The 16,209-nt window shown below is 49.6% G+C and overlaps 2 protein-coding genes across 2 annotated transcripts in view; one reads left to right on the forward strand and one right to left on the reverse strand.

Annotated features, from left to right (window-relative positions):
• Window positions 1-8,117, forward strand: part of HSH2D (hematopoietic SH2 domain containing) — an 8,906-nt gene extending 789 nt beyond the window's left edge. The window contains exons 2-6 of the mRNA XM_006904244.2: window positions 2,061-2,210; window positions 4,303-4,392; window positions 5,309-5,474; window positions 6,091-6,225; window positions 7,441-8,117. Coding sequence (XP_006904306.1) covers window positions 2,086-2,210; window positions 4,303-4,392; window positions 5,309-5,474; window positions 6,091-6,225; window positions 7,441-8,001 — 1,077 coding nt within the window. The 5' untranslated portion in view covers window positions 2,061-2,085 and the 3' untranslated portion in view covers window positions 8,002-8,117. The remainder of the gene's footprint in view (window positions 1-2,060; window positions 2,211-4,302; window positions 4,393-5,308; window positions 5,475-6,090; window positions 6,226-7,440) is intronic.
• Window positions 8,118-9,615: 1,498 nt separating this feature from the next.
• Window positions 9,616-15,212, reverse strand: CIB3 (calcium and integrin binding family member 3). The gene is made up of 6 exons (XM_025044293.1): window positions 15,105-15,212; window positions 13,268-13,416; window positions 13,062-13,173; window positions 11,950-12,097; window positions 10,923-11,118; window positions 9,616-9,730 (listed from the first exon to the last, which is right to left on the reverse strand). Exons 1-6 carry the CDS (start codon window positions 15,210-15,212, stop codon window positions 9,709-9,711), a joined length of 735 nt encoding a protein of 244 aa, XP_024900061.1. The 3' UTR covers window positions 9,616-9,708.
• Window positions 15,213-16,209: the final 997 nt, after the last annotated feature.

Below are 16,209 nucleotides of genomic sequence, written 5' to 3' on the forward strand. Positions count from 1 at the left end.
CCTGGCAAGGAACAGCATGGGCAAAGGCGTGGAGGGGAGAGAGAACTTGATAGTTTTGGGTAGAGCAAGGATGCTGTTAGGGCTGGAGCAAGGGAGATGAAGAGGTCGGGGAGGCCCTAATGCCAGTGTCAGGAGTTTGAAACTTAGTATGGCTTTATTCATCACTAAACTGTCTATTCATCAACACACACCCTGTACCCTCCTCTGTGCCAGCCCAGCTCCAGGTGATACTGGGGACCCAAAAAACCCCCAAAGAAACTAGCCGTGGGCCCAGACCTTGGGAGCCCCTAATATGGAGGAGACCGAACCAGACAGAGACACGCCAGCTCCATGAGGCAAGGCTAGGCCAGCGGCAAGTACCGTGGGGAAAGTGGGGGACAGAGAAGGAAGCCGGTGCTTTATCCAGGGGAAGAGGCAGGAAAGCTACCTGGAGGAGGGGACATTTTAGCTGGGTCTTGAAGGATAAGTAGGAGGTCTTCCAGCTAGAAAAAAGAACAAGCCTGTAAATATTACCCCATGCTAGGTCATTACTAGACTCATGAATATTTATTATATACATACAGGTGTTTTGTACTGGTCTCAGTCTATCAATAACCAGTGTGTGGCTGGACCAGCGTTATGATTCTTGTTATGATTTCAAGACACACTTCAGCAATAACCATCAGGAAACATTTAAAAAAGGTTTATTTATTACTTACAGGACCTGGAAACTATACAACACACCTAGGACCAGACAGTGAGGCCACAGGTAGAGAGCAAGTGCACACACAAGGGCAGGCAGCCCAAATGGTCAATTATTGAATTCAACCCAGATCTCTAAAACAAAGGAGCCTCAGTGGGGGAAAGCAGCCTGGCCCTTTAGTCACAGGGGGCTGGCAATGTTTATTCAAGATCGTCATCTTTGAAGTGGATGGCAATCAAAGCTTAAGTCAGACACCTTTATCACAAAAAAAGTAAGAAAAAACACACTGTCAGGGCTTACACTATGCCAGGTAAATATTATCATTATCCCCAAATTGCAGTTGGAAATTCAGGCACAGAGAAGTTAAGTTGACTTGCCTAAGGTCACACAGCAGCTAAATGTGACGGCTGGGGTTTGAACCCGGGTTATCTGGCTTTGATTCTAGGCTCTTAAAGTCTTTCTCACCCTGCTTTATTAAACATTTCTTAATTGATTTAATTGCATTTGCCCTCAGATTTCTTTTGGGCTGCTCCCTGGGAGGTGTGCTTGGTATTTGTCTATGGCAGGAGAAAATCAATATTGACTAGGTTGGTCCACAGGCCTTCTCTCTGTGGAAGCAACCTGTAACAAAGGCCTTCTGCATTATTGAAAAATTAGATGGGGCCAGTGGGAGGGGGCAGGGCCAGTTTGGGGACACAATTAAGGGTGAATGTGAGGGGTCAACCCAGCAGGGCATAACCCTTTTGCTGGCTTCGCACTGACTCCGTATCGTTTGGCAAATTGGTGCTGGTTTCTTTCTCTGTTTTCCAGCTAAGTGTCATTAGATCAGGAAGTCCAGGGGTACCTGAGCTTAAAATTGTTGAGAATGAATGTGAATTGACCACACACTTGACATGTTACAGGTGTCCCATCAGTGGCAACATTGGTGGCAGAAGCAACAGTTTGGGTCACATGTCTGTGGTGTTTAATGAAACCATGGCAACCCTTTCTGGCACCCACTGCAGGACCACTGCAGGTCACTCATTCACTTACCATCTCCTCTGGGGACATTAGTAGTTACTTAATATTTAAATAAACTCAGTTCTTAAACTTAAATACATGCGTTTGTAAAGGGAACTTTCCAGCATTTGCAGTAATAGAATAATAAGAATAAAAGGAAAAGGAAAAATCCTCGGAAGATTTTTGGGAGGAGTCAATGAATGAATGTGTGTAAAGCATTGGCACATAGTAGGTGCTCAAGAAACTCAAGCCAGTTTAAACCTGTTGCTGTGTCCAGCCTGGAGGACTTCTCAAAAGAAGAGGCACTATGAGCTGCAAGAACAGGACAAAGATGGAAGGTGAACCAGGCTTGACTCTCTCTCTTCTTTCCTGCCCCCAGGTGACACCTTCCGCCTCAGGAAGCCATGACAGAGGCCAGAAAGCTGCCCCCGCCACTCCCCCCACGACTGGACTGGTTCGTGCAGACACAGATGGACCAACTGGCCGAAGGAGGGGTCCCTTCGTGGTTCCATGGTGCCATCTCAAGACAGTGAGGTCCCACCACACCTTCCACCCTGCCCTTTGCCATCTTTCTTTGTCTGCCCCCACCCTGGGCAGGTTTTCACTGTGGATTTCTGGGCTCAACTTGGCTAAGTGTGTTAAGAGGGTGAAAGGAGCTCTGGAGTCCGAGCTTGAATCCCGCATCCACTGTGAACTCGCTGTGTGCTCTTGGGCAACTCACTTTCCTTCTCTGGACCTCAGCTTTCTATATACAAGTAGCCACCAGACTAGCACTGCCAGCGATCTGGCAGGTCCCCACATCCACCCTCAGCCAGGCCAGGCATCACCAATTAATGACAGCAGGATGCAGCCACAGAATCCATCTTAACACAGTGACTAAACAGCTCCTCTCAATCCATCAGGTACACAACTAACATGCATTTTCTACATCCGCTTGAGCTCTGAAGAGATGAACAAACTCACCTAGTTAGTTACCCCCAGGGCCTGGCTCTAATTAATGGAGTAAAGTACATTTATTGTAAGAAATTGAGAGAATGTTATGAAAGCCATATTCTGCAGAAAGGCAGACTTGGGCATGGTTTCTGAGTTACGGGGCGTGCCAACAGAATATGTGAGCCACACACTGCAATTTGAAATGTTTTAGTAGTTATATTTTAAAAAGCAGAAAGGAGCAAGAGGAATTAATGTAATTGTATCTTTTATTTAATTCAGTATACCCAAGATATTATCGTGTCAACATGTAATCTACTAAAAAATCATTCATGAGACAGTATATATTTTCCTCTATTTGTACTGTCTTTAAATAATTAATTAGTTAATTTTTATAATAAAAAAATTTATATTATAGTTGACATACAATATTATATTAGTTTCAGGTGTACAATATAGTGATTAGACATTTATATAACTTATGAAGTGATCACGCTGAAGAGTCTAGTACCCATCTGACACCAAAAGTTATTACAATATTGTTGACTATATTCCCTATGCTGTGTACTATGTCTTTAAAACTTGTGTGTATTGTACACTTAAAGCACATCTTAATTTAGACCAGCCACGTTTTAAGCACTCAGTAGCCGCACATGGTCCAGTGGCGTCTGTACTGGACAACGTGGATTGAAAGTCTCCCCATCTTGTCCCCACCTTACTCTCTGTGAACCCCAGAAAAATAGTAATAATGCTACTAAATGATAGTAATACCGTCAACCCTTGAACAACACGGAGTTTAGGGGCACCGACTCCCCATGCAATTGAAAATCCCTATATAACTTTTGACTCCCCCAAAACTTAACTACAATCGTTTCTTGGTATCCGTGGGGGAATCGGTTCCAGGACCCCTCACAGATACCCAAATCCACAGATGCTGAAGTCCCTTCTATAAAATGTTGTAGAACAATGCACACAGTCAGCCCTCCACATCCACGGATTTCCAAACACGGATTGAAAATACTGTGCAGAGGACCGATTTATATATTATTGAAAAAAATTCACATGTAAGTGGACATTGCAGTTCAAACCCCTGTTGTTCAAGGGTCAACTGTAATAACAGTGAACTTTTGTGAGCATGTACCAGGTGGAGGTTCCCATACTCAATGGTGCACATGTTTCATCTGTCCTCACATTGGCCCTGGAAGCGAGGGTTTACTGTCCCCTTGAGGAAGCTGAAGTCAGAAAGGGACTGACCCTTGCCAGGGGTCACACAGCGAATGAACAGCAGAGCTGGATTTTGATCTCAAATGCATCTGAGAACAGCTTCTGCTTTGTTACCTGTCACACCTGGATTGACCGAAAGGTGCCTTCCTGGGGGGATTCCAGGCACTGGGAAGGCAGGAAGAAGCTGTGGGAGATGGGAGGAGGTGTGCCTTCAGGTCAAGGCCATCTCTGTAGGAACATCCCTGTCCCTGAATATCATGTGCCTTCAGGTCAAGGTCATCAGAGGCCTTTGCCATCTCTGTAGGAACATCCCTGTCCCTGAATATCCCAAGGTCTGAAACAACCAAGGGAAAAAAAATGGTTTTAGGCTGTTTGCTCAGACCCGGGATGACTGGTACACAAGGGATCTGGGCAGGACGCTGGGCAGCCAGACCTCAGCCATCTCCCTCCTGTTTGTGCCCTTCCAGGGACGCAGAGAACTTGTTGGAGTCACAGCCACTGGGATCCTTTCTCATCAGGGTCAGTCACAGCCATGTGGGCTACACACTCTCCTACAAGTAAGGCCTGGGCTAGGGGCCAGGGCAGGGGCAGGAGGGCTCTGGGGCTTTCTTGGAGCGGGCAAGGGTTCTTCATACCACACTTTCTCAGAGAACAACCAGATCCAGCCAGATTTGGTTAAAGAGTGGGCGGCTGCAGGTCTGGCTGTAACCAGCCGACTTGGGCCTGGTGGTAATTGAGACAGTGTGTCTGAGAACATGGGCTACTGCCCTTCCCCTCGCCACCCCTCTCCCATCCACCATCTACTTGGCAACTCTCTGACTCCACCCAGGAGGACATATTAGGGAAACTCACGGCAGTCCAGCTCCTTGAGTCCTCGAAGCCTGATCTGGCATCCCAGTGACAGGCTTCAGCAGCACAAACTACTTCTCAAAAGGATTCCAGATCAGAGAAATAAGAAGCAATCCAATAGCTCCAGAGTTTCCTACAGCGGGAAAAGCTTAGGCCCTGAGTCCCACAGTCTGACATACCGTGTGACCTTGAACAAGTTACTCAACCTTTCTGTGCTTCCCTCAAAGTCCTCACCTCTAACACAGGAATGCTAAAATTAATTCAGTCTTGATGTGAGGATATAGTAAGCATGTAGCGGACCATTAATAAGTGCATCCATTCATTAACGGAGCAGAATGCCAGGCACACAGCCTTAGGCTGGGGCCTGATTCAAATTTTCATTATCGTTTCTATTGATCACTTACCCCTAGCCAGGGACCGAGCTAAGTTTTTCCTACAGTAGTTTGTTTCATCTTCATAAGAACTCCTGTCGTAGGTGGGGAAACTGAGGCACAGTGTGATCTACCGAGTGTCACTTGGCTGATGCAGATGGCAGCCACAATGCTGCTGGAGCAAGGGCTGGGGGGTGGTGTGGGGCTGGAATGAGGGGAGTGGGATATCCCAGTCCTGGCGGTGTCTCCACAGAGCCCAAAGCTGCTGCCGCCACTTCATGGTGAAGCTCTTGGATGATGGGAGCTTCATGATCTCCGGGGAGAAGAGGGCCCATGCCTCTCTGGACGCCCTGGTCACCTTCCACCAGCAGCAGCCAATGCGGCCGCATGAGGAGTTGCTGAAGCAGCCCTGTGGGCAGGCGAGTGTTGGGACCCAGGCAGGACGTAGCTGCCCTCCCAGGGGTCAAGCTGCCCAGACTCATTGTGCTCCCACCTGACCCTTTCAGCCTCTTGTGATTCTGTCACTCTCGTGGTCCCCATCCCTACCTGCCGACTCCACTCCTCCTGGTCTTTGCTCCCCCTGGCCCAGGCTGATTTTTTACAAGGGTTCATGTGCCAGGTAGAACCTTGGCTCATCTATATGAATAGCATATTTCCTTATAAGCCTCAGTGGGTGGGGTCTAGTTCTCAGAAGCTGCTGTGGGAGGGACATATTTCCTTATAAGGGTTGATGGGCATGGCGTAGGCCCACATAAGCTGCTGTGGGTGGGGCATGTTTCCTAATAAGGATCAGTGTGTGGGGCCTAGGCCCTAAGATATTGCTGTGGGAAAGAAATACCTCCTTATACAGGTTTGTGGGCGTGACCTAGACCCACATAAGTTGCTGTGGGTGGGGCCTAGGCCCTGTTGAGCATGCTTCCTTACTGGGTTTGTGGGTAGTGCAGCCCCTGAGCCCTAATTATTAAAGTATGGGAAACCCGGCCCCACCTTTGTCCCCTCCTTGGGGCTGAGCTGCAGGTCCCCTCTGCCCCACAGAAGGATCCAGAGAACGTGGATTACGAGGATCTCTTCTTTTACTCCTATGCACTGTCTGAGGAAGCTGCCAGCGCAGCCCATGGCCCCAGTGAACATGGGAATCCTTCCTCCCATCCCATAGCTCCATCGAAGAAGGTATGTGACAGAAAGCTCTCACCTCCAACCTGGGGGAGGGGTAGGAGCAAGGGTGGCCAACGACCGGCAGAAGACACTTTCTAGAATGAAGATTAGGTCCTGTAGCTCCAAGCTTAAGACCTTCCAGTGAGTTCCCAAGGAACCAAGATTAAAATCTTAACTGTGACCTCAGCTCCTCCTTCTGTCTATCACCAGCTCAGCTTCAGCCCCTCTGCCATCCCTTTTTGTTTTCAGACACATTAAGCTAACCTCAGGGCCTTTGCACTGCTGTGTGCTCTGCCCCCAGATTTCCCATGCCTGGCTGCTTCTGTCAGTTCTTCAAGTGTCTTCCTCTCATCTCCAGATCTAAAGTAGCCCCCCTGCCTTCTCCATCACATCACCCCATTTATTCGCAACAGAAGACTCCTCGCGATTTGAAAAGCCTCGTTTATTTACGGGTTTTCATGTTTCCTGTCTGCCTGCCCCTTCAGCCATCGCCCTTTAGGCGGCAAGGGTATTTTTCCTCCAACTTCCATCGGGCATTGGTCAAGCCCTGTTCCTGGGAGATTTTGATTCTCTGGAACTTCTGGTCTGTCGTGTGGCCATAGTGAGTGCTAGTGGCCAGAGAATGTCCCCAGGCAGAGTCCCTGGTGCTGCCATTTGGAAGTGGAGCTGGGGGCACTGAAGTGCTCAGGGCAAAGGGGATACGGGTGGGCCATCAACAGCATCTGCCACATCTGAAATCCAAGATTTTGGCCTGAACAACCCGGTAGATCAGGGGTCAGCAAACTACAGCCTGAGGGCCACATCCAGCCTACTGCCTGTTTCTGTATTGCCTGAGAGCTAAGCATGGCATTTACGTTTTTGATTGGTTGAAAAAAAATCAAAAGTAAAATAATATTTCATGGACTGTGAAAATCAAATGAAACTCAGATATCCATGTCCATCAAGTTTTGTTGGAACTCAGGCCCACTCTCTTGGCAACAGCAGAGCTGAGTAATGAGACAGAGACTGCATGGCCTGCAAAGTGGAAAATATTCGCTCCCTGGCCCTTTACAAAAAGGGTTTGCTGACCCCTGGGGGAGCTAGTGAAGCTGTTTACAAGATTAGTTTTGGGGGTTCACATGGAGACGTTTCTCAGAGCATCTGAGTGGGACCCAGATCCCAATTTCTGAAACAGATTCAGAGCTCTGGTGGGTGGGCTGGTCACAGGTCTCCCCCCGCTCTTGATCTCAGGCCTCCACAAAGCCAATCCTGCTTCATTGCCCAAAGGAAGGGAGGCCGTCGGCAGAGATGGACAGAGAGCCCTTGGAGGAGGCCACTTCCTCCTGCCCTCCAAAAGCCCCCCTTGAGGAGGCCTGCCAGAAATTCTGGAAGAACCTCAAGACGCTTCCCCAGACAGGCAAGAGGATCCAGCAGCAGTTGAAATCCCACCTGGTAGCCGGGAGCTTGCCGTCACTCCGGGACTCTAGGCAATCAGAGGTGACTCATGGCTCAGGGGCCAGGGCTGGAGACAGGGCCTGGGACCATAACTTCTGCGCAGACTCCATGGTGGCCACATCACTCAGAAGCCCGTCACAGCCCCAGGCTCAGAGAGACGGAGACAACTCCTCCAGGAAAGCCTTGCGATCAGCCAGCTGGAGTGTGGTGACCCCGAAGGCCAGGGGCCAGCACCAAGGGTTAGTAAGAGCTCTGTCCTCACAGGCATCTAAACCAGAGCCAAGGGGCTTAGAACCCCAAGAAGACTGGCTCCCAGAGGAGTACAATACACCACCACCCTTTGCCCCTGGGTACTGATAGAAGTTTGCCCTGGCTCTGAGACCCTTGTGGCCAGGAGCTGCTCGCACCTGGACTCCTTGCTCACTGCCCACCAGCCCTCGGGAGCCTGAGAAATGTAATAAACACGTTGCTTGGGTTTGGTCTTGCAATTGCCGGTGGAGTTATTTGAATAATAATGATCAGTTTCAGCAAGGGTCTGGGGCACCTACGGTGTGCTGGACCCTTTGGGTTCATTATCTCTTTTATACTGCTGAGCAGGCCCATCGGGTAGGCTCCTTTTGCACGTTTTAAAGAGGAGACTGAGGTTCAGAGAAGACAAGAGGTGTGGCCAAGGTCACATGGCTATGGGAGGGGTGTCAGTGCCAGGATTGGAAATGGCAGTGTTTTGGAACCTTTTTCCTCATATCCCCAGTACTAGGGCTCAACTCCCAGTGTGCCCTGGCCACTCCTTCCTCCTGAGTTCTCATGCAAATGCAGGAGATGAGACTGGCGGAGGGCCTAGCATGCAGTGAGCACTCCCTGACACCACCGTCAGCTTTAGGAGAAGCATATGTGTTGTTTGCTTTTAAAAGGGAGTGGTGGCTCAGGGCATGGTTGGGGTGAGTCCTAGGGGAAATCCTGGATCACAGGACTGTGTGATCTTTGGTGAGTCACTAGACCTCTCTGAACCTGTTTGCTTGTCTGGAAAATGTGGAGAAGAGCAGTCCCTCTTTCTCAGGATGACACAGCAGGATATGCATAAAACCTGGGGTTTTGGGGCACAGTAGATGCTTAATAAATAGGGGTTAAGGTGGGAGTGGACTCTCTAGAAATGATACACAGTAGGGGTGTCTGGGGAGGTCCCTGGGGTGCTCTCAGTTGCAAGAATGACCACTCTTTGGACTGACCGGGGTCATAGATGGGGTCCCCAGCGTGACCACTCATGGAGTGGGTATGGGCTCCCCAAACCTACAAGGTGTAGAGGTCTGAGATCTGGAGTGAGCTGGGCCTGGGGTCAAGTCTGCCTCTGCAGATGACTTGAGGTATTGGCCTTGGACAAGTCACTCTGTTCTCTCTGCATGAAGTATGACTGGTCCTTGTCCAGCCCTGCTAGGATGTCACAGACAGCCAGTGTAATGACAGAGGGCAGATGCTTAATAAACTATAAGGCCCTATCACTGTCTCAATGGTTAATAAACATTACAGTGATAGGGCCTTATAGTTAATAAACTATAAGGCCCTATCACTGTCTCAATGAATGACCTTCCTGCTACCCACTGAGAGTCCCCGCCTCCCCTGGCAGCGCCAATGAATCAGCAAAGAGTTAAAACTTCAGTCCCTTTGAGGAATTCCAGGATTGAGGAAAAAGGGGACTTGAGCAGCAGCGGGTAGGGTTCGGCCTTGGGGGGCCTTGGGGTAGGATAGCATGGGCCTTGTCTCCACACCTTGTCTGCCCACTGAGACACGCAGTGAGACACTTCCAGCCCTAACAGTGGAGGGCGATCTAGAAGTCAGCCTCTTCCTTGTACACAAAGGGAGCTGGTGGCTCAGTAGTCACATCCGAGGTCACACGGGGAGGGCGGAGATGAGATCCCAGGCTTCCTCCCTCCCATCTGCCAGGTTTAAGGTAGAAAACATGTCATTCCAGCAGGTGTGACTCAGTGTTTATTCCCAGAGCCCGGATTCCTTGGTGGGGTGAGGGGTCACCCTGCCCTCCTCTGGCCCAGCTCCTCGTCCACATTATCCTCAGATGCGGATGTGGAAGGTGCTGTGTGCAGAGAGGAAAGGAGTCAATGTCATCAGCCAGACGTGACCCTCCTGCATCCTCTACCCTGACACTTTTTCTGGGAGTCCCCAAGGCAGGCCAGGAGCCACCTGGGGAGATGGATCCCCCCACAAGAAGCCCCGGGCTGTGGCCGTCCTGACCCCCACCTCCAGGGGTTGGGAGCACATTTCTTTGGGCTGGAGTTTACATTCCAAACTTGCTGTGGGACTCTGAGTGAGTGGCTGCCCCTCTCTGGGACTCAGTTTGCTCTCTTATGAAATGGGGATAATAGCTGTCCCTCCTTCCTTAGGGAGGATTGAGGGCTGAGAGTGGAACACACAGAGGGTCCTGCGTCATCCCGTTATCATTATTCATGTCCCTATCTGCCAGGAGACCAGTCTTGCTTATCCAGGGTAGAGAAAAAAGGCCTTCTGTACGTGCAAGGACACCACCAATAATAACGGCCACACCAGCAAGCACGGCACACAGTTATTGAGCACCTACTGTGTGCCAGGCACTGCTCTAAATTTGTTCCATATACTAACTTGGGGGTCAGCCAACTTTTTTCTAGAATAGAAAAATAGTTGATATTCCCAGCTTTGCACAACGACTCAGCTCTGCCTAATAGCTTGAAAGCAGCCATAGACAATACAGGCACAAACGAGCGAGGCTGTATGCCAGTAAAACTGTGGATGCACCTGGAAATTTCGATTTCATATTACTCGTATGTGTCATGGAGTATTATTATTCTTGGATCCTCCCCTCCCCAACCATTTAAAAATGTAATTTAAAACCTATTGTTCATGGGAGGTACAAACACAGGTGGTGGACCGCCTCCAGTACAAACTCATGTAACCTCGCTATCCGCCGCACAGTGGGGGCTCTGATTCTCCCCAGGCTGCCAAGTATGGCCGTACAGTCTATTTACTGCAAAATGTTCAGGCAAGTGAGCGCTGAAGTCCAGCCATGTTCCATTCGCCCGAAGAGCTGTGACTAACCACAGGAAGTGCCCATGGGACCCCTAATTATCCTCATTTTAAAGATGCAGGGACTGGGGCTAGGGGGATCAGGAAAGTTCCCCAAGTTCACAAATGAATAAACAAAGGAAACTTCACAAAGGAAGTCTGTGAACTAGTTTTGTAAGGTCCCTTCTCACACATGGAGATGTGTTGTATGGAGCAGTAAAGAGTGTCACCTGAGGAAGTCGGGTGCCCGCAGGATCATGTTCTGGAAGTCTTCCAGGGACAGCCGCCCGTCATGGTCCCCATCAGCCTCATCCAGCACCTTCTCGCATACCAGGCTCACCTCCTCGGCGCTTAGCTCCCCTCGCGTCAGCTTGGTCACCGTCTGCTCCAGGTCCCACATACAGATGTAGTCATCATTGTTAAAGTCTGCGTAGTAGGATGGATGGGGATGTTGGGTGGACAGACAATAGGTGACAGGTAGGCTGGGGGAGCGTGGGCACATCTTGTCCCCATATCACAGAGGAGGAAAATGAGACACTTGGGGCACCCAAGACCCTGGGGGGAAAAACTGGGTCTTGCTTGTGAATTAGGCAGGGACGAATTCATTCATTCATTCATTCATTCATTCAATGAGTATTTATCGAGCACCTACTATGTGTCAGGTACCATGATAAATTTGTCATTCATTCACTCACTCAACAAGTTGTGTGCCAGGCACTGTGAAACATTTTCATTCACTCATTTAACGAGTATTTATTGAGCATCTACTATGTGCCAGGCACAGGAGAAAGATGATGAACCAAACAGATACTGTCGCTACTCTGGGTCATCTCAGAGAGAAAGTCAATAAGAAGTGAACAGATCAATGAACAAGAAATTAAGCAGCACTTCTCTGTGTTAGAAGAGATATAGGATGGGGCGGGTGGAGAATGACTGGAAGCAGGAGCTACTTTTGACCTAGACTTCAAGAAGCCAGGGGAAATGTGTTCTGGGCAGAGGATACAGTGGAGGCAAAGGCCCAGAGGCAGAAAGAGTTTGGTGTGTTGGAGGAAGAGCGAGGCCAATGTGAGCAAATAGAGTGAATAGAGTGAGCAAAGAGATGAGGTCAGGAGGTAAGGGGTAGAGTGGAGGACAGGGCAAAGCTGGGCCTCAAAGCCCTTGGGGAGACGTTGTGACAGCAGGGCAGTTCCTAGTCTTGGGCCTGGTCTTGTTCCCACTCCCTGCCCCACACTCCCCCACCCTGGGCCTTATAAGCACCATAGATTTTAAAAGCATAGTAGGCTTTGAGGTCACGAGGAGCCATTTCACTCATCACAGAAAACATGTCCAGGAAGTTGTCCAAGGTCATGTGGCCGTCCCCATCTTCAGAGAAGACCTGGGCGATCCTCTGGCGAAATGGGTTGTCCTGGGAACAGGAAGCAGGGAGGTCATCTCTGACCAGGGTCTTGGGGGCTCCACGTGGTCTCACTCTCAGCACCCACATTCCTGGGAACCTCTAAGTACCCCCCTCCCAGACTCCTCCCTCCCATGATCCTTGAACAGGACTTCAGGCAACTCTACTCTCTGTCCCCATGGTCTGCTTGGTGTTGACCTGCTTCTAGCTACAGAGGCAGCCACATGACCTGGGTGAGGCCAATCAGAGAGTTGCTTTCACCTGGCAACCGTGATTGGCTCTGGGATAGGCACGTGACTCAAACTGGCCAATTGAAGGCTGCTCTGGGATGTTTTTTGAAAAATTGAAATGGAGAGACCTACATTCTGCTGGTTGCAGAGCTGACAAGAAAAAATCTGGGGCCACCGAGGGTTCCCTTTACTACCTCAAGAGAACAGGCTGCCTGAGACTAAAGCCTCTTCCTGGGAGGAGCTAAGAGATGGAGATTCCTGAGCACATCCTCAGAGACCCTGGTTTCAGCCATACCTGATGCTGTCCCTGCCCCTGGATTTTTAGCTCATGTGATCTATTCTGTCCCTCTTGAATGACGTTTATGTCCCTTGTGATACAATAATCTCTGTGCACAGTCACTCACTCTACAAGTACTCTTTGGAGACACAAACTACCTATCAAACATCCAGCCAAGAAGAATGTGCATTTAGCAACTCCTACTATGAAAAGAACTCACGTTCCCTGAGTACTTGCCGTGCAACAGGCCCTGTGCTAAGTCCTTTACCTGCATTATCTCATCTCGTCCTCCCAACAACCCAGGGTTTGAATCCTGTCTCTGTCACATCCTGGCTGTGTGGTTATGAACGAGTGTCTTAACCTCTCTGAACTTCTGTTTTCTCATCTGTAAAATGCAGCACTCACTTCATAGAAATACAGCAAGGAACATCGCTATTACTTTCCCACCTCCCCCATGGCCCAGGCACACCTTCAGCTCAGGCATCCTGCTGATGAGCTCGTAGGGCACCTTCACATCAGGGGAGCTGGTATAGTCAAGGGGGACGAGCTGGGGGGCCAGGTCCTGGTAGCGATAGAAGAGCCTGGTGTAGGGAGGAAAATGCTGGGAAGGGCTTGAAGATGGAAGAGAGGGGACTCGTCTCTCCTCTCCCACTCTCGCAGCTGCTCACTCCATACTGAAAGATGTTAGGTCCCTGGGAGCTATCGGCCCTGGGCCCAACCTTCAGGTACACAGAGCCACACACAGGCACCCCTATCTCTTTGGGGGCAAGGTTAACATAAAGAGACAGCCCAGAGCCTGGGGAGAGCAGAGTGGGGGAAGCAAGCTAGGGAAGGAGAAGGACATCTTGAAAGAGGGTGCATTGGTCCTGGGCTCTGAAGCATGAGTAGGAGCTCATTAGGTAAATGATCTTGGCAAAAGGGAGAGTGCTTAAGGCAAGGTCATTTCACAATGACCCGAGACAACTTATGAATCTCTGGACATCACATTATCGGCAAGACCATGCCTCTAAAGATCCCATCCTCACATTTTCCTTCTCTCCCTCTATTATGGGAAGCAGGGTTCCCTCAATGGGGCACAACAAAGACAAAAGCTAATATTCAAGTTTTTCTATAAGGTGACTGAAAGACATTTGGAAAACACCAAAAGCCATACTATTACTACCTTGATAGGGAAACCAGCTCTCAACGCTGATGCTCTCACCTGGTGACACTATACCTTCATTGGAGCATGCTGAGCAGCAGTCTTGTAGAGACCATCCTTGATGAGTCAGAGATTCCTAAGCTGCTAGGGACTGTCTCGGAAGGAGACAGGAACCCTTGGGTCCTATGGTGACTAGTAATTCAAGGAGCGGGTATCTGAAATTCAGTCTTGACCACCCAGTTCCCTATATGGGTCTCTTTAGGGAATAGCCTGAGTTTCTGTATGGCCTTGGGCAAGTCTCTCTTCTCCTCTGAGCCTTAGTCAGCCTGTCTGACAAGTGAGAAGCTTGGGACAGACGAAATGTCCGCCCTCAAACTCCTTGGGATTCAGCCCATCTGCAGAGCCAGGGTCAGCCTTCCCTGTCCAAGCCTCAGTTTCTCCATCAGTAATTCGATCATCATGTCCAGGGTGACCCTGCAAGCTATTTTCACCCAGACAATGGGGCTCACTGGTGAAAGGTGTGCCCATCAATAATGGATGTCCTGTGCCCACACAATTGGGCCCTTGGCCCCGATCACTCTGCAGCCGAACCCTGGGCTGCTTGGGTTTCATGGCTCCAAGTTCCTGGGTCAGAGACTCTGGACAATGGCTCCATAGGCTGAGTAATGATGTGGGATACCCATCCATGCCTGTCTCGCTCACACCAGGAACTTGAAGCAGCCTCAGGGTACCTCCCTTTTTCCTTACCTTAATGCCAACCCCACAGTCCAGAGCTGGCTCTGTACTCTGCCCCTGGGCTCCCAGCCTCCAGTCCCGGACTCTTCACATTGGCCTTGGGGGCGGGGGCGGGGGTGGTCCTTCTAACATGCTGATCTGTTTCTGTCCTGCTCACATGCTCTCCATGACTCCCTGCCATCCTTAGGAGAAAGCCCAAGCTCATCAGCCTAGAGCATGACAACATGATGAGATGTGACTTCTCAGACTTCCCATCTCTGTCTCTATCCACTGACCGTTAGCTCTCTAACTTCCATGAAGCGCTAGGACTTGTCAAATTACAAATATCCTCTAGCACCGTATAGAAAGTTCTGTCCAGGTCTTCCTCCCCGTTCTCCCCAGACTGACCTCATGATTTCTTTCCTCGTGAAGAAGGTACAGTCCTGCAGAGAGAAATGTCGGCTTGACGCAGACCCTGCCCAAGGGCCTCCTTCCTCTCCCCTCCACCCCACACTCATCTCTGCCAGTGCTGCACACAGAGCTGCACCAGGAACCCTTGCTGACAGCACACCCAGGACCAAGGGAAGCTGTCCCCAGTCCTCATACCAGAAAAACAAAGCTGCCAGACCCACCGAGGGCCCCACCCATCACTCGTACCTGATATGCTTCCAGCTGCTCATGAGTGAAGACTGTCTGCTTGTTGCCCATGGTAAAGGCCACTGCCAGGAACAGGTTCCTGAAGCCCCCAAGTCTCCTCAAGGCCATGCGGTTGCCAGGCTGCCATGCACCAGTGTCTGGGCAAATCTCCCTGCCCTGGCTGTCACCCGCCCACCCGCCCTGTCACCCCCATCCTGGGTGAGACTCAAGTTACAGCCGAGCTCTCTGGCCAACAGTCTGAGTATGTCCATGGCCACCAGGGCAAGGAGAAGGGCTGTGGGAGGTCAAAGAGCCTCAGACAACATCTGCCACCACTAGGTGATCCTGAGGGGAGGGGGTACCTTCCAAAGACAGGCAGGGAGGTATAGAGGCTCCAAGCATACCCCAGCTCAAATGCCTGTTCTCCATCAACTAGCTGTGTGGTCTCAGGAAAGTCACCTGACCTCTCTGAGCCTGGTTTTAAAAGATGGAAATTATTTTTTGTACATAGCTCAGAGAGTTGTTCTAAAGATCTAATGAGGTCATTAATGCAATAAAAAGATGGGACCTACTAATCACTGGGCATAAAGTTTCAGTTAAACAAGATGATTAAGCTCTAAGATCTGCTGTACAATATTGTACCTATAGTCAACATTAATGTACGGTACACTTAAAAATTTAAGAGGATAGATCTCATGTTGTGTTCTTACCACAATAAAACAAAATAACGAAACATGCAGCTATCCTATGGTCCAGCACTCACACTCTTGGGCAGTCCCAGAGAAGTGAAAACTATTTCTCACAAAAACCTGTAATAGATGTCTTATTAGCCCCAAATGGGAAACACCCATACATCCTTTCCCCTTATAACATAAATCATTAATGGGGGTAATATTACCCCCAAAAAGGACAAAAATGGATTCGAGTGAGGACAAAAAATAACTATTTCAATGGTTTCTGGCTCTCCAAAGCAGCTCTGTTCATTGGTAAACTTTTCTCATTAAATTAAATTAAAAATAAATTAAAGCGTTTTATTTAGGGGGAGATATGAAAAAAATGTCTTAAAGGTTTATAAAATAATGACGCATTTACAATGGATGGCTTCATAGTGACCTGATGAAAGCAG

Source organism: Pteropus alecto, unplaced genomic scaffold, assembly GCF_000325575.1.
Source record: "Pteropus alecto unplaced genomic scaffold, ASM32557v1 scaffold160, whole genome shotgun sequence".
In the NCBI taxonomy this organism is placed as follows: Eukaryota; Metazoa; Chordata; class Mammalia; order Chiroptera; family Pteropodidae; genus Pteropus; species Pteropus alecto.